Raw genomic sequence first — 24,768 nt, 5'->3', positions numbered from 1 at the left:
TCATAGAAGTAAGTGGGAAAATGTTGAAAATTTTGTAACTTATTTTCTAAAAAGACAGAAATAAGGCAAAACCAAATCCTCAGAAGTCAACTATGTAAGACACTGGAGCAAATCTCAACCGAACCAGGTGACAGACTAACATCTCCAATATGTCCTGTGGCTGGCAAGGGTCCCCCACAGTGATGGTTTGCAAGCCACTTAACTTCTGGGCAATGCTTTCCAAAATCCAATTCAAGTTTAATTACAAGAAAAGAGACAAATATAAATCGGGGACTGTTCCATAAAATAATGTTCTTCAAAACAGTCCTGAAAAACAAGGAAGGGCTAAGAAACTGTCTGATTACAGGTGACTGAAGGAAGTGTTATGACTAAACCATGCAATACGGTATTATGCCCACGAGGCTGGAAGTGAAAAGAGACGCTGCAGGAAAATCTAATGATACCCAAAATAAAGCCTGAAGGTTAGTTCCTGCACAGTAATCTAATGCTTGAGTAAGAAAGGTGACTTTGCCAGGGCCCAGCAGCCTATTCTTTGTTACAGAAAGGAAACAGGGCCTTGACATCTTGACATGAGTGGTTCCCGTCTCCTGCTTCCTCCCTTTCTCTAAACTGATGAACCAGCAGTAAGAGTATTAGGGAAGAGGGACGACTGGGGGTGTTTGAGGCTAGAGGAGACAGTGTAAACTATTCACCTGAGGGAGTAGGAGGACGTCAGGGATTTAAAGTGGGGCCAATCAGGGCAATTTTCTCCTCTAGGTTGAGACATCAGGTAGGTAGAGACTTCGATAAGGAGGGCTGTGGCTTAATCACAATAAATCCACTTTTAAAATGTTTAATCTCATTTGAGACATAGTCATGCTAGAACATTAATTACAGAACTGTTAGTGGATGTTCAGAGCCATGTTGCTATCTCTATGCTCATTTCATCTACATCACCCTCAGCAGAGATTGCAGGCCACTTCTGTTACCATTTTAGAAATTAAAAAACTGAAGCTAAGCTTAACTGCCTTTGCACAAACATCTACATCTAATATCAGAAATATATGAGAGTTGAACCCATCATTTTTAGCCAGTGTATAGTCTAGGGGAAGAGTTTTTAGAATTTGGGCACCCTCAACAGCCCTGGACAGGCCAGGGGCTACTTTTATTTATAGTATCCAAGTAATTAACATTTGTTACGAAATTGTTAGAGTCAAGAATTCAATGATAATGGACATTCCAATGTATGTGAATGTATCAATCATATGTACTCTGGTTCAAATAGCTGTAATTGCAGGGCAGACTAATCCTGTGACTTGGAATGACCCATTATGACTTCCTGAAGATTCCAGCTTCAAAGATTTCTGGAAAACAAGTTTGGGCTTTGAATGTTAGGACCCACAGTGAGCAACATAAGTGAAAGGGATGTTCAGATGCCAGGATTTCTGAAATATTCCTAACAAAACAACTGGAAGGCCTTCTCTAGGCAAGTGCTTCATCACCAAGCTCTTCCAGACCCAGGCTCTTTGGAGGTTTTTGGTTTGTTTTTGATTTCTTTTGAGTTTCAAGCATTGTAAGTTCTATCCTATTCGTTTGAGGTTTCAAGGGTCTCTGCTAGGAAGAAATCCAGAAATTGCTTCTGGAAAAAAAACAACTACCAACTTCTGCTCAAGTGTTACAGAAATCTGTATGTTCTATGCTGGGCTACTATGTATCAGCCTTGGCTAAGCCACTTTGCAAATATGATGATCTTGTGTTTTCACTTCACCCCAGTGAGGTGGCTTTTGGGAGCTTGAACATATTATTCAAGAGTTCTCTCTTGAGAGAGTTGCTGGCTGGGATTCCAACCCACCTCCCTAGGAGTAACAACCTCAATGAATTAGCAAAAAAGAACAGCTTCAATTAGCTCCAACCTGTGTGTGTGTGTGTGTGTGTCTGTGTGTCTGTGTGTCTCCGTGTATGTCTATCAGTCTGTATGTGTATATCTATCTGTATGTGTGTGCTTCTGTGTGTGTGTGTGTGTGTGGTGTTCATCTCTATGTATTTGTATCTAGCCAAATCCTCTTTTCCAAATGACCCAACTTTTCAACAAAACAATGTGCTTCAAGTTTATTTTATTCTTGTTCTTTTCTAAATCAGGAAACAAAACTTGACTGTCCATCAGCATTCTCCTAAGCATACTGTGGGCTACAAATGAGACTAAGAAAAATAATGCTGTTTTTTTCCCTGCACTTAGTAGACTGTCTTCTCAAACAGCTATGGCAGCCTGGTGCACTGCCAGGCCATCCCGAACTGCCAGGTGAGGCTCGTGAGGCTTGTTGTGCTTTAAAGAGAAAGCTTACCCTCCAAAGAGCAGAGATGTTCCCAAATGTGCCCATGCTGTTGGGGTTGCACTGCTCTCATGATTGATGGCCTTCCTTCTCATCTAGTTCTTCAGTTGTCACTGCTTGTACTACATGCTCCATCAATGGCTTTGGCAGCTCAATCTCATGGCATGGGAGTGTCTTCAGATGGACGTAAACATATCAACACACTCTGGCTTCCACACCGCATCCAGGCACCACACAGGTCAGGGAATTTAGGCTCTCCTTTGGACAACAGAAGAAGGCCATGGTGCCTTAAAGATAGTAAAATATTTTCTAGAAACTAAAGATAATCCCCTGAAGTTTCCTTCTTCAGTTCAAAGCTGCTTTATTGGAGCAGGCTTTTTACAAGACCTCAGAGTTTGACCAGTGAGTAGCCCAAGCAACAACTGGGTTCTTGACCAGTTTTTGTCAAGCCTTAAGGCACTGTGTAGGGTGCCAAGAACATGCATTGTCCACACTGAGGAAGTCACATCCATTAACATAACAAGATCAACCAGGAGGACAGGTGGGGTGACCTGTGCCTTTGTGCCAAACCTGGCAGCCTAGGCTGATGTTTCCATATTAACATTCCCTCTCTGGAAATAGTCCTGATGCTATGTTAAGCTGGCTGGAGCTGCTTGCTGCTCCTAAATGCTGAAACTCTCAGTAAGTCAGTTCAGAAAGCACACTGAAGCCAGACTGGAGAGAAAGGCTGTCAGCGCCTCAATGCTTCTTTGGGGAACTACCAAGCTAAAGTCACACTGTATTTTAAAAACCCTTTTGGAAGCCAACAAAAGAAATAGAATTTCCAGGTAGACCAGAGAGGAGTTTTCCCTGACTAACCTCGCAGTATAATGGAAGAAGCCGGAGTAATTTCTCCACACAGACTACCACACACTGACAGCTCCAAGTGCCTTGTGTTCTGTTTGAACATCCTCCTTCTGGGGTCTTTTGGCCAACTTCCATCCCAGTTGTCCAGAGAGAAAGCCTTCCCTGGCACTCACACTTCCAGGTCCCTGGTCATCCCACAGGCCAACCCTTCTTGGCAAACCTAAGTGGAAGTTTGGTTTGAGGGAAGTTGCTAGCTCATTTTGCTTACACAGTAGGATAGTTCTCATCAGGAAGTACCTCCAAAGACTAGTCAATGACTCAAGATTCCAATGTTTTAGTATCAAGTATCAGCATTTTGAAGGTAGCCTACAACAGAAGACGTAATAGCTAGAATGAGGAAGCCACTATGGATTGAATATACTTGTAGTGAATCACTCCTAAGAGATGTCCTACAACTTAACCTGCCTCTCATTGCCCCTCTGGCCTTAGAAAGGTACACACAAGGAGAAAATGAATTCCACAAATATGGTAAAGTGGCTGGCTGATGGACCTGATCCAACCACATCCTTACTAGTTAGTGTACAAAACAACCATTTTGCCTGGGAGACAAAACTCCACCTGGATGAGGACCCGCTAAAGCCACTGACCTTTGAAGCTCTATGTGTTCCTAGGCAAAAGCACAGGAGCTCTATGTGCATGCCCTTAAAATGGCAGCTTAACGTGTGGGAAAGACTGCAATCCAGCAAGCATTCGGGCCTTGCTCTGCATGCTCCATGAGCCAAAGTCAAGGTCACCTCAAACCTTAAGCAGAGCATCAAAAGAGACCGATAAACAAGGGATTCCTCTGACAATGGAAACCCTTCCTGAAACCTGAAACAATTTTCCATTAGGAAACATGGTCATGCTCTGCCAAGCTCTAGAGGAGGTGATGATGCCTGGCAAGAGTCCTCAAATCTCAAATATTGTTAAGAGCGAGCTTCACAGAGCCACAGACCTGCCCTTAAGCAATTTCCTTGTCTATTTCTTTAGATATATGGTGTTACTGGAACACTGCTGATGGCTGGCCACTTTCTAGAGCCTCAGTTGGGACCCTTGCTCTGACCTTGAACCCAGCTTTTTATTCAGTGAACAATTAACTTACTTGCTTACTTCTCTGTGTGTTGGCCAGTTGGCATTTAAATATCTGGATACTCCAGCAAGCCACAAGGATCTGAATCCTGACTGAAGGACTTCCCTGTCAGTGAACACGTTGGGCCTCAGTTTCCTCAGGTAAAAATGAGGTACTGTAACAGTAGTGATCTCAAAGGGAGTCGCACTCAGCTGATATTACCTCAGGGAAACCTGAAATGCTGGAGTCTGCCTACCTTCTCTAGGAAGCACTCACTTGCTGAGAACAAGTGCTCACAAAGATTAGGGCTAAAATTAAATATTAACTTAAGAACCATCTTTGACATTCTTCAGTAAACAATTTAGAAACATAAAAATGAGTACTTTGCTCGGACTTTCAAAGAACATCAGTTCTTAAGAAAGCAGGCCATCCATATGCTCCCGTTTGTCCACTGCTCAGACGCTCAGGCTGCATCACCGCCACCAACATCATCACTACCTTCAGCTCAGTTTCAGGGTGTCTGGATTTAAGAGCAGACCACTTTCCTCCATTGTCCTTGCTACCATTAGCTGTGTCCTCTGGACAATGCACTTTCCATGTGTGCTGGTCAGGAGCACGACTCTGTTGTGTGCTATTTTTAATCTCTGCATTTCCTTTTAATTTTTCTATTCATTATTATCAGGCATAGCTAAGGAAAATATGTGGACTGGAAAGAAAATGTGCATGTCATTAGGCTTTACTTCTTCAAAGGTATTTGGAGAAGTGGCACGTCAGTGTCAGCTGTATCTACAAAGCTTGGTAATTCTCAGCAAAGCTCTTTCCAGAAGCACCAAGTTCCTGCTCCTTTCTCTCCCGGAGGCTTCCTTCACTGTTCCTACTTAACAACAGTGTAAATAAGATGCTTAAAAAGACAGGGTGTCCTTTGGAGGGAAATGACACAAAACAAAAAGACCCTGAGTTTGAACAGTTCCACTCTAAGCCAGAGCCGTGTGACCCGGAATAAGAGACAGCCTCTCCAGTCCAAAGTGCTACTGGCGAAAGGTCTGTTGGACTGTCACGCTAGTCATTTGACTGTAGGACTGAGTCACAAGAATACTTGAAAGACTGGGTGAATACTTGAAAGACTGAAGTACTCACCACTGCGGAACTCCAGCTCAGGTCACTTGCCACAAGCACTACTGCAGACCTCAAAGCTCTGACCTGAGGCATAATGCAGCTTACAGTTGGGTTCCAACTGTGTTTCCTAGTGGGCAGCGTGGAGTGTGAGCAAGTTTTCACCCAGACCCATCATACAGAGCCCCCCACAGGACTGCAAGCTGCAGAGACAGCGGTGCATGAGTAGGCAAATCCAGGATGATAAAGCTGAAGGTTTAAGTGAACAGAACCCTCGTATAGAACAACACTACCTTCTCAGGGAGAGAAGCAACCATTTAATTACACTGAGATGCCTTAAAAAAACTTACCTCTAAGAACCAGTGCCTTGACTTTCTTATTTCCACTTCTCCTGTTCTCTGTGGTCAGTCTACAAGCTAGCTGAAGCTAGTTTTCTATGATCTAATAACATTTCCTATGTCAGCATGGAAAAATTAACTACTGATATCACTGTTCAGGACTTTGTGTATATACCAAATGCAATGACATATTTTCTTAGTGTATTGTCAAAGTCCTACGATAACGATCTGGTATCTGGAACACTATATTATCAGTACAGACAGCTTCTGAATATCTTGATTTATGCAAGAAATAAAGAACAGACTAAAAATATAAAGTAAAGTAAATGTAACTGGCATCCCAAGCAGTAGATAAAATGTACTTATTCATTTTAAATATACAAACAAGTTTAAAACTATTTCCAATAAATACTAAATACGTATAGAAGAGCTCCACATATGCCTTGTTTAGCCTTGTATACAAAAGGTATAAGCCTAACTACACACACAAAAGAGGAAATGTGAAACCAGTATGGGAAACCGTCTCTCAGATGCGTCTTTCTAACACATCACTAAGGCTAAGGCCTGAGCCTCATTGATCTGAACATCTGTGACCATCTGCCTTTCAGCACAGACCTCAGCTCCAGGGATGGGGATTCTGAGCAAGAGACAGGTGTGAGTGAGCACAGTGAAGGGGAACAGAGAACCTTCCTGCCTCCTGATGAAAGACAGGCTCGGTGCTGGGGTGGGAACACACGCTAAAGCGGTCGGTGCTGGGGTGGGAGCACAGGCTGAAGCAGGGGCTGGGGTGAAAGGCTAATGCAGAACACACAGAAGCAAGGAGGGAGAGGAACCAAGTGGCTGTGGAAAGCAAAACTGGCACAATCCTACATTTCCAAAAACACATCTATCATAAGTCCTTAAAATACTTAGACATTTTACTCAATAACCTTATGATAATAGAAATTTTTAATCAGAGTGACTATATCTAAAGATTCAGGTATGGAAATACATTTAACTTTTTAATACCAAGGGCAAATTGCAAACAATTTGAACTTCAGCAATAGGGAAATAATAAATAAGTCATGTAACAACTTGGAAGGGAATGGTGTATTACCTACAAAAATTATGCCTCTGGAAAGTATTTATTGAGAAAATACATAGCTTTATTAAGAAAGGTGAGAGCTATAGAAGCATATGTTATCCAACACCAAATTTTGTAACAGTTGACTATAAATATGGATGGTAGAAAAATAGGATTGTCCCCTTCTCCACTGGAAAGGACAGTCCCAAGGCAGAAAGCTGATCTGGATGACTTTTAGGAAGGTCACAGCAGGGAGCCGGTCCTTAAAGACTTTCAGTTCCCTCTTCTGAGATCCCTGAAAACCAGGATTAAAAAGATTAATTCTGCTAAGCATAGCAGCACATGCCTTTACATCTTAACACTTGGGAGACAGAGGAAAGGTAATCTCTGCATTTTCAAGACCAGCCTGATCTATGTAATGAATTCCAGGGCAGCAAGGGTTACATACTAATACCACATTTTAAAAAAGAAAACGGAACATTTTTTTATAGATGCCAAATGAATTTATCAGTGGCACTTTAGCTCCCAGAGTAAGTTAAAGTTGATAAAACAATTGCAAAAGGAGAGCCATAAATGAATAGTCTCAATGTTCTACTGATATCATAATCCCATTAAAATTAATTTTTATACCATAGGAACAATGTTAACTATTGTGCAGTTTAAATGAAACATAAACATACCATTTAAATCTGGAACATCGCTAAGGAACACAAATCAAAGGAGGGCAGGCTAAAGGAAATGCCCAGAGCTTGCGTGGCTCCTGCCAGGAAGATCTTTCACCTTTATGTACAAAACCCATGTTCCCACAGATCTCTGGAGCAATAAAAAATGTACTGTACATCATGAGCTGACTTGCTATAAATGTTGTGGACTGTGCAAGCGTGGAAGGCCACCTGTTCTTCGTACAAAGGACACAGACAGTGGGGCTGGGATCTGAAACTAAGAAGAGGAAGAATTCAATAAGGACGCTGACCCAGACAAGGGTTGAGTCAGCTGGGTAGCCTCAGACAGCACAGCCCTTGTATTGCTCAAGCTACAGGGTTCACTTGCTCAAAACTAGAGGCCACAGCCAAGTAGGTGGAGGCCAGAGAAAGACTGTTCTGTGGGTTAAATGATGATTAACCTTGGCCTTCCAACTCACCCAGTCTTCCAAGGAGAAGACTGTAAAAGACCCAGACTGTTTCTATGTCTGCAGTACTTGCTGACAGGCTCAGCGAGAAACTTCAGATGTTTAAGACAGAAAGACCTGTATGTGCTGATCAGGCACAGGCATTCATTCACTCACCGTTCTGCAGGAACCTCTTGCCCTTGCTGGCTGCATTGCCTGATCCACAAAGTGGTGTCAATATCTACTTGGCAGTGTTTAGTGGAGTAAAAGAAATATGTAATGTAAAAGGCTTGGTGCACGGCAGGTGTGTTTAATACCGCTCAGATCCTGTCTATGTCTCCCTTTGAGAACCTTCTCCAGGTATTCCTCTACTTAGTCACTGCCTTAAAACATGAAGAAAGACCAGGAGAAGGACAGACAGGATGATTTTAGGGAGCTCAGACATTGTAAGACCTTCCCAATAAAAAGACAGCTTATTAAGCTCTGAATGTTTGCTGCATACGTTTACTTCCACCCCGTGTGTGTGTGAGTGTGTGTGTGAGTGTGTGTGTGAGTGTGTGTGTGAGTGTGTGTGCATGTGTGTATGAGTGTGAGTGTGTGTGTGTGTGCGTGCGTGTGTATGTGCGCGTGTGTGTGTGTGTGTATGTGTGTGTGTGTTTGTGCTCGTGCCTTTTTCAAAAAAAATTATGTTACCAGATTGTTCACGTGCAAGTTTCTCTGTCTGTGTTCACTCAGACTTTTGTGTTTGCTATTTTTTCTATTAAAAGAATTAAGGAAATAATGTAGGAAATAAAAATTCCCTAGGAATCTTTCAAAAGATAAGAAATGAGGCTTATCTTTAGGACTTTATCATGACTGCCTGAAGAGATGGTTCAGGTTCATTGAGCTAATCTGTATGAAATAAGTAGGCCAGAGGAAACTAACAAGAAATATGTATTTGCAGTGGAGTGCTATAACTAAGTCTACCCTGGAAGAATATCCACACTGCAAATTTATTCATCTGACACATGCTAATTGGGGAAATGTTATGTGCCAGGCCTGGGCTCTAACCATGTGTCAGGACCATATGAGGGTCATGGGTTTCCCTCAAGACACTAATTTCACACAGTTCCTGGGCAAGAGCCACAAATACCCACAGTTCCTAGCTACATTCTTCTTCTTTCCCACTAAGTGTCACCGTCTGGGACCCATGTGATGCTTTACAACATGCGAAAGTTTCCAGAATGTAATGGGGTAATGATGATCAGAGGTGTCAAGAGTGATGGTCTAGTCACATTTGCAAACAGAAGGGGCTACAGACCACGAAGCAGTCCCAAAGATGAGAGAGCAGTCCTAAGAAGCCACTTAGAGGAGGAAGGTTTGCTGTCCTGGTTTGAGACACCTGTGTTCTCAGGCCCTACAGAATGTGGTCTGCTGGTGCCTGCTCCTACTCAAACCTTTATGAAACCCACAGCTGCTCTGTTCCTACAGGACAGCTAAGCAAAGGAAGAGACTCTCTATAACACCTGCCAGTTTCACAAGGCAGACTCTGTTACAGTGGTCAGAAATAGACTGTCTCCATAACACTGCCATAATGATAACTACCAATCCTTTAGCAAATAGAGATTGCAGGGATTGGTGTTCCCCATTCATTTGGAATGAGATTCTTGCTTGCTATTGCTCTGTTTGGGGGAACATGTACTATCTTTTCTTTTTAGAAAACATTTTCAAGTGGGATGCTTCACTAGAAGAAATAACTGCTATGATTGGTTAAGATGAAAAACAGGAGAAATAATGTTCATAGTCCTAGAAGTTAACTATTTCTCTCTCTGTCTCGTGTGTGTGTGTGTGTGTGTGTGTGTGTGTGTGTGAGAGAGAGAGAGAGAGAGAGAGAGAGAGAGAGAGAGAGAGAGAGAAAGAGAGAGAGAGAGAGAGGGAGAGAGAGAGGGGGAGGGGGAAGAGAGGGAGAGAGGACACCTTTTAGGAGCCAGTTCTCTGTCCACTGTAGGTTCCAGAGATTGAACTTAGGACACCAGGCTTGCAGCTGGTGTGGCAAGTTTTTCCACCTGAAGAGCTATCTTGCTTTGGTCCCAAAAGATTACAGATAGAAAAATAAGAAGTGAAAAAAATTTTTAAAATACTATGATCAAGTGGCTGAGGATGTAGCTTAGTGGTAGAGTGGTTTTAAACATCAATACCAAATATAAATACATGAATGAGCTAGCTTAGAATAAAATACCCAGGTGCCATCACTTCCTGCAGAAACACTGCTGAATCCATGTGTCTTTCTGCTTCCGTGCAGGCACACAGTGATGTACTCTGAGGACTTAGATGGAGGCACAGCCTTAGTCTAGTGGCCCAGGTCAGCTCATGCCAGGGTTTTCTCCATCATCATTTCTGATGGCAGAGGCTCTGCTGTATGGGGATGTATTTAGCCAACTGAGACCCAGTTTTGTGGAGCCTGTGCATAGACTGTCTCAGGAGCTCAGGCTTCAGGTGATCCTTCCATGTCTAGGTTGTCCTGGAAGTTCTATTTCCAGCTTCAGTGTGAGTCTGAGCCTCTGCTGTTCCCAGAGGTAGACTTTTGGGAGGTAATTAGACCCTTGAGTCAAATGCCATCTAAGTCACCTTATGTCACTTGGGAAAGAAAAACTACAGCCTACGTTAGAACCTAACTTTCTTCTGACCAGAGAGATGCAAAGTATGAAACTCAAGAGCACATTTTCATTCACTCGGCTAGTATTTGTGCAGCCACTGGTGACAAGCCAGGATCATGCTGAATCACTCAACTCTCCAGCCTTCTGGAGAATACATTATGACAGATTCACAACATCAGAAGGGTGAAGCGAACAAAAGAACAGTATATTGGATAGAAATTGCACACAACAAATGTATGCATATTTGAAGCTACCACAAAATACTTGAGTCTTAGAGTTACAAAGTCAAATGATATATTCTGTTACCAAGTAAAAATTCCATAATGTCATTAGAACAAGCACTTCCAAGAGGCAACAGTATCCAGAACAGGTACACTCAAGTATTAGTAATCAAATTAAAAAAATCAAATGCTAATATACTTAGGATATTAATTTTTATTTATAGAAAAACAGTTCCCTGTAGTTTTGAAGGAATGTGCCCAGGTTGTAGATGACATTAGTTTGGATATGACCCATCTCCAATTATAAAAATATGAAAGAATATCCAAACAATCAGGCTATGTGTAGACCAAGTGGGAGGCTACTTACAAGTTGGGGGGTGGGGCTAGTATATCTACTGGTAAGGGAATGCCGGGGTCAGTTATGAGATGTTTATATGCCCATTGGAAAGAATGAGTAGACAAATACTGACTCAGGAAGATCTACATAATAAAGCAAAATTAAAAGAAAAAACCAACAAGGCTAAAGAGGAATGCCTACAGAAGTTAATGCTACATTTTTCTTTAAAAAATAATATTATCTCTGTCCTCTCTGCTCTCCATGTGCACGTATATATACACACATATACCTAGACATATGTCTGAACAGACATATAAACATGGGAATTAGTGTGGAAGACTACTTGCCTAACCATATTATTTTGTATAAAATGGTATAAAAATGCAATTGTTACTATTTATGCAATATGGATTTTCATGATCACCAGGCATTAACTCACTAATTTTATAAGTTAGGAAATCCTAAGAAAGTATTAAGGTGGGTCAAGACTAAAAAACATGTCAATTAAAGTATCTTACTGTGATATCAACTGACATCTTCAGAGGTCTTATTGTTTACAAGGATGAGAATATTAGATTTACAAAGGACCAGTAATCTGAGAAGAAAATCCTAGATACATAAAAGTCTAAGCATTATCATGCCAAGGATAAAGCCTCCACACAAATTGAGTTTGGGCGTAAGTCTCAAGAGCCAATGTGCATGTATCCTACCAGTGAGTTGCATCTCTACCTCTTGGTTTTTCTAAAAAGGGTCTTACCATCTAGCCCAGGGTGGTCCTTACCATCTAGCCCAGGCTGGCCCTTACCATCTAGCCCAGGGTGGTCCTTACCATCTAGCCCAGGCTGGCCCTTACCATCTAGCCCAGGTTGGCCCTTACCATCTAGCCCAGGCTGGCCTTCGACGCAGGGTCCTCACATCGCTGCATTCTGGAAGCTAGGACCTATGCTCGTGCTTTCTAGTCGGTGACGGAGTTGCTGCTGTGAGTCCCACTCAGCCCCAGCACATGTGCCTACCCCTACCATCTGTCAGCACCATGACAGTCTCTCATGTCTGTGACTCTCAGAAAAAAAAAAAATCTACCTACAAGGCAATTAGTGTTGCATCGGCTGCCATGAGAAGACCCCATGTACACATGCACCTTTGATCCCCTCTGACACTGGGGACTTGGAGCTGCTCCTTCATGACTTCTTCTTTGAGACTGAGCCCTCCAGGCCATGGTCACTAGGAGATCTCTGAGAACCAAATCAGCCACAAGAGCCAGCTCAGGGTTCTTGTTAAGCACAGGCTGTTCAAGAGTCAAACTGCAAAGCCAGGCAGCCTTTGCTCCCAGGGCTAGCTGCAAACCATCTGACTCTGTTCAAGTGAGTGCTGTTGGGAAACATCAGGACAGAAGTCAGGATCCAAAACTTCTGAGTCTAACTTACTCTCGACGTCTAGGCTCAGTGCCAGAGGCAATTGTCCACAGGTGGCCTGCCAGGCCGGGCCATCTGAATGGCAGCAAGCCCTGTGCAGTGGGGGAAGGAGTATGGGGGTAGAAAAAAAATCACATCAGTCTTCCATAGGGCAGGGAAGAAAGGAGAAGAGACTTGCCACAACTTGTGTCACTGACAGCATCAGCAAAAAATACCTGGCTCTTCTCCAGGGAGTTCCCCGTCCAGCTTCAGGGTGAGTGCTTCAGGTCCAAAGGCCTTCTGCAGCCTGCAGCGCTGATCAGCATCAGGCTCCACCATAGTGGACTCCACTGGGTTACAGGACACAGTTCACGGACTTTTAATTTTAGAAGAAACATTAGGGGGAAAACATATGGCACACATTCTTCTATTTTCCCTGCTACATGTTTATATACTGCCCTTAAAAATGAAAGCAGTAAATTCTGATGCTTACGCTGTCTTCTGGGCCAGTATCAAGCTACTTTCCCTTCACACTGTTTATAATTGACATAGTGCTAGATGCTATACAAGGAAAAGAACACAGACACTGTCCTTTAAGAATTGCCAGATATCTAAATGTGAGACTGCGGTGGAAAAATAAGACTTATCAAATACAAGGCTCATTTTAGGGATGGGTGGGAGTTCCACACAGCTGTGTGGGAAGCCAGAGACAAGCTGCCAATCAATGTCTCTGTATGATTACTTAGCAGGGAAGGAAGAGAAGAGAACTAGATCACTAAGTGAGCTGAGCAGCGGGAGGAGACCTACTGGCTATCAGAATATGAAGAGGTCGGAGCATGAGTTGGCTGCCCCCATTTCTGGCTCTCCTACCACCTCCCTTATGCTAGCTATCCCCTTCCCTGTTATCAGTCTATTAATAATTCATCAACACTCATGCTCCAAGTCAGACAATCCTAAGATTTGTCTGATTCCATGCTCCTAGGATATGCTTAATTGGAAAGTGGCCTTATATTAAAAAGTGGATTTTTAAAAAAAAACTGAAAACTTGGCAGACCTGGTGGCACATGTCTTTAATTCCAGGACTCGGGAGCAAAGGTTACACAGAGAAACCCCTATCTTGAAAAGCCAATAAATAAATAAATAAATAAATAAATAAATAAATAAATAAATAAATAAATATCAAAACTTAATTATCTAATCAGGTCACTGAAGATAGTTTGTGCTTTACTTTTAAATTGCACCCACAGGAGGAAAGGGCTTGTTGTGGAAAGAACACTCAGCTGAGAATCAGTCTTCCCTACTCCAATCCCATTTGGCACTCAGAAACTCTGCAGCTGTGGCTGTGTGTGCCTTCACTCTCCCCCACTGCAATGACAGTGTGGTAGATCACCTTTCCATCCCCTTCCTACATGAGAACTGTGTGTGCAGAAATCTGATGAGGACTAAGATTTTAACATGTTGCCTCTCCTGTGCCTGTCCCTATTTGTCCATGCTGTGGAGTGCTGTCCTATGGACACGGCATGCCATAGGTAATTACTGTCCTCTTGGGACTGTAATTACTGCAGGGGGACTACACAAGGTTGAGACCACTAAGGTTTCACCACAGAGGGTGAAGGGGTGGGGCTTAAGAGACCCTGTTCCTACCAGGGGATTTACAAGCAGCTGATGGTTGCTTGAAGAAAGACTGTTCTTCAGTGGGAGAGTCACTCCTATGTCACCTTGTTCCTCTCCCATAAGCAGCCACTGCTCTGCATTCTCACAAGCAAGTCCAGTGGCACTCGGTTGTCTCCTTGCTTTGTCCTTGGTGCTCCACTTGGGGTGAGTACATGGTTTTACTCACTCACTCCTGGGAAAGTTCACACAGTTGAGCATCACTACTGCGACAGGATAGCTTTAAAAATCGGTTGTTGTAGTGTCAACCTGCCAGACACCCCCCACCCCAAGCTCCCTGGAACAGGACTACTAACCAAAGAATACACATGGCGGGACCCAGGGCTCCGGTTGCATATGTGATAAAGGATGGCCTTGATGGGCATCAGTGGGAGTGCCCCAGTGTAGGGTAATGTAGGGCAGGAAGGTTGGAGTGGGTGGGGAGGGGAGGGGAGCACCCTCCTAGAGGCAGGGGGAGAGGGGGATGGAATAGGAGGCTTCTAGAGGGGAGACCTGGAAAGGGGATAACATTTGAAATGTACATAAAGAAAATATCCAATAAAAGAAAAAAGAAAAAGAAAAATATGGGCTGTTGTTTGAAGCACTCTTTCCAGGGAGCGCGTGCTGCACTCCTGGGAGCGCGTGCTGCACTGGGAAGCATACCGCTCCTTCAGCTTGCAGTGACTGTGTTTCTCATTAGTTCCCACAGCCTGAGAGCTCCTAGGGAAGGGAGCTCCGTGCAGGGAAAATGTGAAAAATGACAAAAATCTCTTCATTGCACACTGACTCAGATACCATCTGGGTTGCTGTGAGGAGACGCAGAACTTCTTTCAGTCTTAATTATCTTATCTGTGGACAAGATGGTGGTGAAGTCCATGTAACCTTTTGGGTGCAGACAGACCAGTTCACGGGCTTGTTTAACTGCTTCCTAGATCTGTTACTATTTGAAAGTCAATTCGTTTCTCTTAAGCCTCAGCTTCTTTATGTGTAAAATGGGAAAAACACTTACCCCACCCCCATGTAGCCACAGTATGTGAGATGGTTAGCACAGTTCATAGCACACGGGAAGGACTTGCTAGGGTTACAACTGAATGCAGAATGGGCCTCAAACACAAGAGACTTTACTTCTGTGTTGTTAGGAATAGTACAAATGGTAACATAAGACAAAGAGTAATCCACCTAGAGCATACGAAATTGTGACACAGACACAAGCAAACACTCCAATGGAAATGTAGGATGCCTGTGCAGGACGAAGTGTTCGGAAGGAATAGTGCCCCACTAGAGATGGCAGGCTTGTTTTCACATCTAGGATCACTTTCCCAAGCCTCCTCCCCTATGTCTATTAGAAGACAGGGGTAATAAGAAGCCCAACACCACAGGACTGCTCTCAAGTGTAAATGCAATGATGCTTAGAAAGTATCCCTTAGGCCTATGGCTGTTCCAGTCCATTTCCATAAATGATGCGCTCCTATTTTTACTGTGCCTGTAGTCACTTCATGTCTATCTTATTACACAGTTTGTATGCCCATGCCTATTCATATTCCACCATCAATGCATATAGAAAGGAGAGCCAAGTCTCATGTTAAACTGTGTCATTTCTTTTTAATGGTGACAGTGATAATAAACCAAAGCAAGACATTGCCTTAGTCATTTATCTTAAATAGTTTGAGAGTTTAAAGGCATCTGCATAGTGTGGTACTTATAAACATGGCTGGTTCTCATTGTTATGCTGGATATACAGGCCTCTATTTGCTTTCTCATGGTCACGCTGAAATACCCCAATGACACATAGGCCATATTGTTCACACAAGGCTTCTCATGACAGGATGATTGGCACAGCCTTACTTTCCTAAATAGTTTGCTGAATCATTCGTTCCATTTTTAAACACCAACAGATTGGCATTGGTGACATCTGCTAATTATTTGATTTTACTCGTGACTGGCATAGGACTACCATCTGTAGCAATCACTGTAATATGATCGGTATGAGGTTTGCACTACCCAGTCCATGACCAATTTACAGTAATGAGTAGCCTTGTCTATTTTGCTGTTTCCCCTAGAGGGATCATTATTTATCATGTGTTGGAAACACAGCTTCTAGAAGAGCAGCAAAACCCCAGTAACACCCAACTCCAAGTGGAAATCTCACTGTGTTCCTAGTAAGGACGTATCGACTCATATGGCATGGGCCTATACCAGTCACATAGTTAAGATTCCAACATTTCTGGTTCTGCTCCCAACCCCCACTCAAGTAGGGAAGCAGTCTTGGCAGGATGCTGGAGATCCTGTTTTCTATACTGTATGTCCCCTTTTAGTCCCTGAGACTAGAGTTAAAGATTTTGAGAAGTCTCTTGAAATATGTTTTGCTGATGTTTCTAAACCATCATCATGAGACTACCACAGCTTCACTGACACCGATTAATGCTGTTTCTTTAATTCAGACTACATTAAATCATATCTGTAAACTCACTAAGAGATTTGCTTGTTTGGTTTTGTAATGCTTCAATAAGATTAGAGAAACGATGGCCTCCCCGCATTGTATGATTTCATTCGTTAACTCAATGCGAAAGTCAAAGGTCAAAGCCCATCGACATTCACCATTCATTGGTTTACCAAAAAAAAAAAAAAAAGTAGGAAAATATTCCCTTGCCCCCTAGTGCCCACAGCTTGCTACAACAAGCAGATGACTTGGCTCAGGGAATTTCCAGATAGAAGGGAAGGGATCTATAGATCTACCACTAAGGCTCATGGGAAAGTCAAAATTTGGATGGGCTTGCCATACCATGTAGACTCTAAACAACAAGTGTCAGGCAGACAGTGGAAGAGCATTACAGCCATACATTCTCAGCCACTTTAGGAAGAAAAGCACAAAACAAGCTCTGATTCATTTTGACTGACCTGGGAGGCCCCTGGGGTACAGCCTGGGCCACTATTTAATAGTTCCTTGATTATGCTAGATTATTTCCCACCTAAGTAGGTTAATATTTGCTTCTCCCACTGTTAGGAACTATTCTTACCCCCCACTAAAGCCTCTCCCCCCTATGAACTTGAGCAGAAAGGGCTCAATTCAATCTTGTGAAGCCACCTTCTCCTTCAAGGTTCTCATCATGGCTAACTGAATGATCAAAATGTTGTTCACTGAATGTGTCACACAATGAAATGGAAGCTCCTCAAAGGTTTTTGGGTTTGTTGTTGTTGTTGTTTTGTTTTGTTTTGTTTTGTTTTCTGTTCTCATCTCCAATTCTTACACATAGGAGGAGTACAAATGTCTATCTCTTAATGAATGAGTGAACTCTAAGTTAAAAATAGACCAATGTTAAATGCGGCAATCCTTGCATTAGGTTTTTCAGTCAATCCCGAGCTAGGTTTATTCTGCAATATAATTCAGAGATCAGCAGAGTGGGGAAAGAAGAGATATAAGGAAGGGCAGGGTGAATCTGGAAACACTTCTGTAAACCTCTCCACGTACAGAAAGAGTAGGAATTCTTTCTAAAACCCACTTACTTTTCCCATTCTACTTATAATTCTACTCCAACACTCTGCCTGCAATTAGATGACAGGTCAACCCATTGCATTGCCTGACTGTGCATGAGGGCCTCTGTGGTTCAGTTCTCTATACTCCTACACTGTACATAAACTCTAGTTGTGATTTTCCTTTTACAATAGAGGCAATGAGTACACACAGATCTGAACCCACTGTCCACTGTCACACAGAGGTTAAGAGCAAACCTGGATCTGCTCCTGAGCAGCAATGGAGGGAAGCCCCGAACCTCCAGGCCTGCTGGTGGTTTTGCAAGGCCCACGGCTGACCACAGACCATTGGCTAAAATGACAACAATGGGCAGTTTACCTTTGTAATGGTAATGGGGGAAAGATAGGAAAATCCCTGAAGGCTGCTTTGAAGTTTTTCTTCTTGCTTGGTGAAAGTGGAATGTGAACTTGAGAGTGACTTCAAAGGTAGAGCAGAGGGTACTTTCTCTCTAAATTAATCCCGATTCCAGTCAACATTGGAAACTCTGTAAGGTCCAGACAACACAGACGACTTAAGATAGAGCCTTAAAAACGAAGGGAAATGGACAGTCAGTATTTATGTAAGTCTCCCTATCTGGAAGATATCAGAAGGGAGGAAAGATTGAGAAATAGAAACCACAGGTGAATTCATTCCATTTATTACTGAAATCCTTTTACCAAATATTTAAGATTGATTGACAGTGTACTGAGTTCTGTGACTATGACAGAATAAAATGAAGGCCCTGGTCTTTGGGACTTTACATTTCAAAAGCAAGGAAAAAACAACAACAATAGAATTTGGTAAAGACATAAACAGGATAATCCCAAAGTCTAACAAGTGTTATAGGAGTAATATTAATGGAGTAGCTGGAGTAGCTGAAATAGCTGGACAGAGTGAGTAAAGTAGATAGTTGTTATAGGTCTGTGCTGTCTTATGCAGTAGCCACGGAGCCACATGTGACTTTGCACATTTAAAATGTTGTTAGTGAAGGGGGAACAAAATACCCACGGAAGGAGTTACAGAGACTGAAGGAAGGACAAACCAGCCTAATATAGCTATCTCCTGAGAGGCTCTGACAGTACCTGACTAATACAGATGTAGAGGCTCACAGCCATCCATTGAACTGAGTACAGGGTCCCCAATAAAGGAGTTAGAGAAAGGACCAAAGGAGCTGAGGGGTCTGCAGCCCCTTAGGACGAACAACAATATGAACTAACTAGTACCCTCAGAGCTCCCAGGGACTCAACCACCAACCAAGGACTATACATGGTGGGACTGACTGTTCTGGCAGCATGTGTATAGTAGAGGATTGCAAAGTCGATCATCAATGGGAGGAGAGGCTCTTGGTCCTGTGAAGATTCTGTGCCCCAGTGTAGGGGAATGCCAGAGCCAATAAGTGGGAGAGGATGGGGTGGCAAACATGGGGAGGGGGGAGACAACAGAAGTTTGTTCTTGTTGTTTTTGTTTGTTTGTTTGTTTTTTGGAGGGGAAACTGGGAAAGGAGAAATCATATGACATGTAAATAAAATATCTAATAAAGAAAAAATAAATTCTAATCTAAATGCTAAATAATATGGGAATCTCAAGAATTTTTAATGTGACATTGCTGAGCCTAAATTTATATATCGAAGCAATGCTACTCACTTCCTAGAATTAATGGAAAGACTTAAAAAATAAAAATTAAAAGTTTGTATGAACCCAATAACCATTCCTCATTGCCACTTTCATCACATGTAGAAAAGCTGTCTGTATCATTGTTTGGAGATTTCTCACTTGAAAACTATTTTTATTATTGTTGTTGATCTAAATATATATAAAAGGATCACAGTCCAGGGAGAAAACTAAGATGGTGAGTGCATCTACCTCCAAACCTGACATGACTTCTGTTCTGTCCTGGGAATCACCATGGTGGGTGGAGAGAGCTAATTCTGGAACTTGTGCCCTGCACACTCATTTCCACCTTGCTCCTACAATAAATAAATAAATGCAAAAACATAAAAGGCAATACTACAAAAAAATGTTGTTAGTGGGGATAGAGAGGTGGCTCAGTGGTTAAGAACACTTGTTCTTGCACAGGATCCAGGTTTGGTTTCCAGGACCCACATGGCAGCTCGCACCAGTGTACAGCTCCAGTTCCAGAGATCTGACACTCCCTTCTGACAGCTGCAGGAACCAGGTGCATACATGGTGTATATAATACATGCAAGGAAAACATTTACACACATTAATAAAACCTAAAAAAAAACCATCACTAGTCCAAATTGAGGTGTGCTTTAAGAGATGGTTGGTTAGACTTACTATGAAAAACAAATGAATGTTAAGTATCCCCTTAATAGTTTCTTTAACAGGGCAGGGGGAATGGCTCAGTGGAGAAGAGCCTCTACTATGCAAGCACAAAGACCTGAATTTGAATCCAGTGCATCTACATAAAAGCCTAGCATGGTTGTGCATGCCAACAACCCCAGTACTAGGGAGTGGAGACAGGTAGGTCCTTAGAACTCGCTGCTAGCTGAAGCAGCTTCAGATTCAGTGAGAGACCCTGTCTTAAAAAGTAAGAAAGATGTACAAAAGGATATGTGGTGTCCTCCTCTGGCATCCACATGAATGCAATGGGCACACACACATACATGTGCACTTATCATGAACACAATTTTATACTCAATTCTCAAAAGAATACTATTTTAAATATATTGGACTAAACCAAAATATCATTGAATTATCTTTAACAATGTAAATGTTGCGACATTAAGCTCATGTGTCCCATTTTATGGATTAGGTGACAGCATAGCCAGGGAACGCTGCTGTGGAGGTGAGAGCACACTCACTGGAAGAGAACGGCCATGTGAGGGTCCAGGGGACCTTCATGGACAGCACCATTTGTAAAGAACCTGAGGTGAAAATGGCTTGAGCAGAGGTGAGGAGAGAAAGCATGCCTGGACAGACGGAGCAAGGAGCAGCAGAAGTGACAGGGCCGAGGTAAGGGCTCTCTGCTCACGCAGAGCTTTAGCTTTTATGTAAGAACAGATATGATCACAAACGTGTAGCTTCTGTGCAGTTACACAAAATTCAGTAGTTAGCATGGATTTTCTTATCAAACAGTGCAGCACAATGCGCCTAGAATACCTCCACACTAATGAAGCTTTAAACTGATTCTGCATTATTTAAGCCCACCCCCAAGGTCAATCATCCTCCATCTTGGTCACAATTCTTAAGCCTCTCCAAACAGCATTACCAACACTGGTGGCTTAAGTGAGAAGTCCCTCATGATCTCAGGAATTTGAATACTCAATCCCCATGTTTGGCAGACTGTTTGAGGAGGCTTAGGAGGTGTGGTCAAGGAGAAGGAAGGTCATCACAGGGCGGGGGGTGGGGTGGGGAGGGGCAGGCAGACGGTTTTGAGGTTTAAGAGCCTCTCACCATCCCCAGTTTGCTCTCTCTGCTTCTTGTTTGTGGTTCAAGATGTGAGCTCCTGGCTGCTGCTCTGGCCATGGCTGGCTGCTGCTAAGTTTCTCCACCTGAATAGTGATGTCTTTGAAACCACAACCCCACAACCAACCCTTCTTTCTTTAAGTGGCCTTGGTCAAGGTGTTTTATCACAATGACAGGAAAGCAACTGATACTGAAGGGGAGTCCAAGTCTACCTGTAATGTGTATGATGGAGGAGATAAAATATGACAGTTAGCCCCTCTTTACTCATGAGTGTATAAACTATAAATAAAATGTTCTCTTGGGCTTCTTCCAGAAGAAGAAACTGGATATGTGTTTTCTCCCTTCTCAATGGAGTACTAAGATTGTATCAAATAACTGAATGGCCAAAAAGACAAATACAACTTGTTCTCACACGCAGATCCTAGCTCTAACTTTTCTACAGACATAACCATATGGGGATGAGTGTGGATGCAGGACATGAGAGTACACAGAGGTTATGGTAAGGTAGAGGAGAGTAACAGAACTCATGTGACATGAATGTGGAAGGTATAATACCAGGGACATGAGGATGCAAGCACAGACAGAGGACATGATAGGAGGGAGGGAGGGATAGAGAATATAGGCTTAAAGTTATGTATGAAAATTCAATTTTAAATATTTCAAGAGAGACTTTGCTTTATGTGTTTAAAATTATCCAGGGACACTGTCAAGATTGTGCTTAGTCACCTAATTTCAACTCAATCATTCACTGAGACATGAGCATCACAACCAAGGCAGAGACCTTATTGTATCTGAATCATTGAAAGCCAGTGTGTGGTTGAGAGAGCTGGGTTGCAGGGCTCAAGTGGAGTTAGGAGTAAACCAGGTATAGCCTTTTTCTTTAAGGTTCCTTAATCTCTGATGTCACAGAGGGATGGATGGGCTTTACCTTACTCTGATGTCTACAATGCTGAACTCACAAACACTACAGGCATGCCTAGAACTAAGATTTAGCCTTGTTGAGAATCTAAAAAGTGAAAATTTCTAGATGGTGATGTGTTAAATGTATCCCAAACACATCAGCACCTTGCCTTCTTAAAGCACAAGTCTCCACTTAAACAAAACAAACAAGATTGGTAACAATCTAAACTAATGTTAGAATACAAATATTAAAGTTCTAGGTAATCTGACTGTGAGATCAGCCAATACCACAAAGAAAGTTCAAATTCTCTGCTGGTGTAATTAATTCCCCCTAGTAAGTTTCTTGGGGGGGGGGACTAAATACACATAAGAAACAAACAAGTTAAACACACCCAAAGGCTCCAGTGTCCCATTAGTGACTTCTCTGGCAGGCAGATGCTCTTTACTGTAGGTTCCTGAATGCCATGGGCGTGGGGGAGTGTCATTTTACTCTAAGGTGACTTCCCAAACACTGAGAGCCTGAAATGACAGTCTCCAGAACACTGACATTTCCTCTCACAGTAAGAGGAAAAGCTGTATTGCTGAGCCTACACTTCGGATGCAGTGACCGTTCCTACAAATACGGCACACTTATAGTTTTGTTTTTCCCCAAGGTTTTGAGGATAGCAATGACTTTGATAGAGGGGAAACTAAGAGTGGAATTCAATCTACTTTACTCACAATCCAGATTCTCACAATCCACAACTTATGGGTAGTTTGAGAATTTCAGGAACAAAAGTGATTGTTGATTTTGAGAATCTGGGCATGTACAAGAACCACAATTGTAAAGTAGAAGCCTTGCAGAGTCTGTTTTATGAAGCCTACTTAAGACACAATCAAACTGAGGTCTGCAGGAATTAAGTCACTTGCCAAATAGTAACCCAGTGTAAGAGCAGCTCAAGTGCAGGCTCTTTCTCCCCCATACTTCACATGTACATGCTCTTGAATTAAAACCAAGTCAGAACACTTTGCCAACATCAGTATTGTGAAAGCCTTAATGGAATTTCCCAAGCATATTGCATGATGTTTTCTTTTTTACTGATATAAATTGCATTAATTATACTTATGAAAACATGAATAATTACCAGGGGAAGATACAGTGAGGAGCAAGCATTCACAATGGAAGAAAACTCCTACACAAGAGAAAGTTGTTTATTGGCCTTCTTTCTCTTTTTGTGTGTGTGTTATGTAGGCACGGAGTTGAGGAGGCCGGAGCATGTGTCTCATTCCGTCCTTCTCTGCTTTATTTTAGACAGGCTCTGCTGTCCACTCAGAGCTAAGACAGTATCCAGTGCACTCCAGGCATCATCTTGGCTCCATCCTCCCCGGTGCTGGGGTTACAGGTCCTTGTGGCCTGTAACCTATCTTTTCACATGGTGCTAGATACTTAAGCTCAAGTCCTTGTGCTTTTGCATAAACCACTCTTATCTACTATTACCATTTAAGAAATGGCCTAAACTTTGTAGACATTTTCTATCGCTCAAAACAAATACATACGTTTCTGGCTAACTAATAACCAAATTCTAACTAACCAATCAACTTCTTCCCCAAATCCTTCCTGTTTTCTGTATTTTTCAGCTCTTTCTCTCAAGAAACCAAGGAGTCCTAGAACATCAGATATTTTCCTCTTATTGTCTAGTCTCAGATTCTACCTCAGTAAATCTGGGTCTGGTCTTATTGTGAGATCAGTCAATACCACAAGGAAGGCTCAAATGCTATGCTGATGCAAGTAATTCCCCCTAGTAAGTCTCCTGGGGGGAACTATACATAGAAGAAACAAATACAACCAACAAGTTAAAAATACCCGAAGACTCCAGTGTCCTATCCGTTTTAGGTCTGACTCAAAATCTGATTACTTCTTGTTTTGATGTGGTTTATTTCTGGCCACCTATATTAGAAAATGCCAGCTCCTGTTGTCATGGATAGGAGCATTTATTTCTCATATACCAAATGTCCAAAAGCAAGCACTTTCAGTTACACCAAGGAATCAGATTCTTGGATTGCAGCTTTGCCCACAGACTAGCTCCTCTTACAGTGGTAAATGCTGGTATGAAGATGTCAAGTGTTGCCTGGAGACAACCAGAAGACCACCTCTCTCCAAGTTTCTTTTTCAATTGCAGAGGACATTTCCTAAAGGATCCCTGAAAGGCTGCCATTACCTCACTGTTTAGAAATGGGTTTTGCCTCCACTGTAAAGCAGATTCATCCTTGAGGCTGGTAGGGCCTCTTTTTTGATATGTCATGCATAGGAGGAATGCAGGGACAAGAAGGACTCATGGTGGAAAAGCAGAATTCAGTAAGGATGGTTGTTTCAGTGACAGAATGCATAGTAGGTTAGCAGTTAGTTGTCTCTAATATTGCCAGACTGCAACAATAAACTCCATACTGTGCTCTAGGTTCTAGAGTTTCTCCATGCCTATCCATTCCATAGACTTTCTTAAACAATTAATGTATGATAAGACTGTGTAGTGTATCAATGGAGTGAAATATGACTTGGGAATTTAAAAGAATCATTTACTGATATTTTCAACAAAGTTGATTAATTAAAAGTTATGCTTACAAACCAAAGTTAATAAACCCAGGCATATACTATAACATTTATATAAAATTCAGCAAATGCAAACTCAATGTACAGTGACATAAAACAGAGCAGTTTAAATAGATTAGGGATCACGTAGCACTAAGAGGGGGAGATATAAAGAGGCATAAGAAGGGTGAGGACATGCTCATTACCTGAATTTTAGAAATGATGTCTATCACATGAGCATA

General features: G+C 42.4%; 1 protein-coding gene across 5 annotated transcripts in view; it reads right to left on the bottom strand.

Moving 5' to 3' along the window:
• LOC116097830 (zinc finger protein 671-like) overlaps positions 1–24,768 on the bottom strand; it is a 35,540-nt gene that overhangs the window by 7,904 nt on the left and 2,868 nt on the right. The window contains exon 3 of one of the 5 annotated variants that reach the window (XR_004121575.1): positions 2,322–2,567. The exons of 1 other annotated variant lie outside the window; for it this stretch is intronic. Coding sequence is in view for 1 of the 4 variants with exons in the window: in XM_031380569.1 (XP_031236429.1) it covers positions 7,041–7,072 (32 nt within the window). In the remaining 3 variants the exon portion in view is untranslated. Of the gene's footprint in view, positions 1–2,321; positions 2,568–6,837; positions 7,073–17,970; positions 18,176–24,768 lie in introns of those variants that run through there. 3 more of the 5 variants (XR_004121574.1, XR_004121576.1, XM_031380569.1) reach the window with 3 other exon arrangements.

Source organism: Mastomys coucha, unplaced genomic scaffold, assembly GCF_008632895.1.
Source record: "Mastomys coucha isolate ucsf_1 unplaced genomic scaffold, UCSF_Mcou_1 pScaffold2, whole genome shotgun sequence".
Lineage (NCBI taxonomy): Eukaryota > Metazoa > Chordata > Mammalia > Rodentia > Muridae > Mastomys > Mastomys coucha.
Note: the sequence above shows the minus strand (reverse complement) of the source record. Positions and strands in the feature narration are given on the sequence as shown.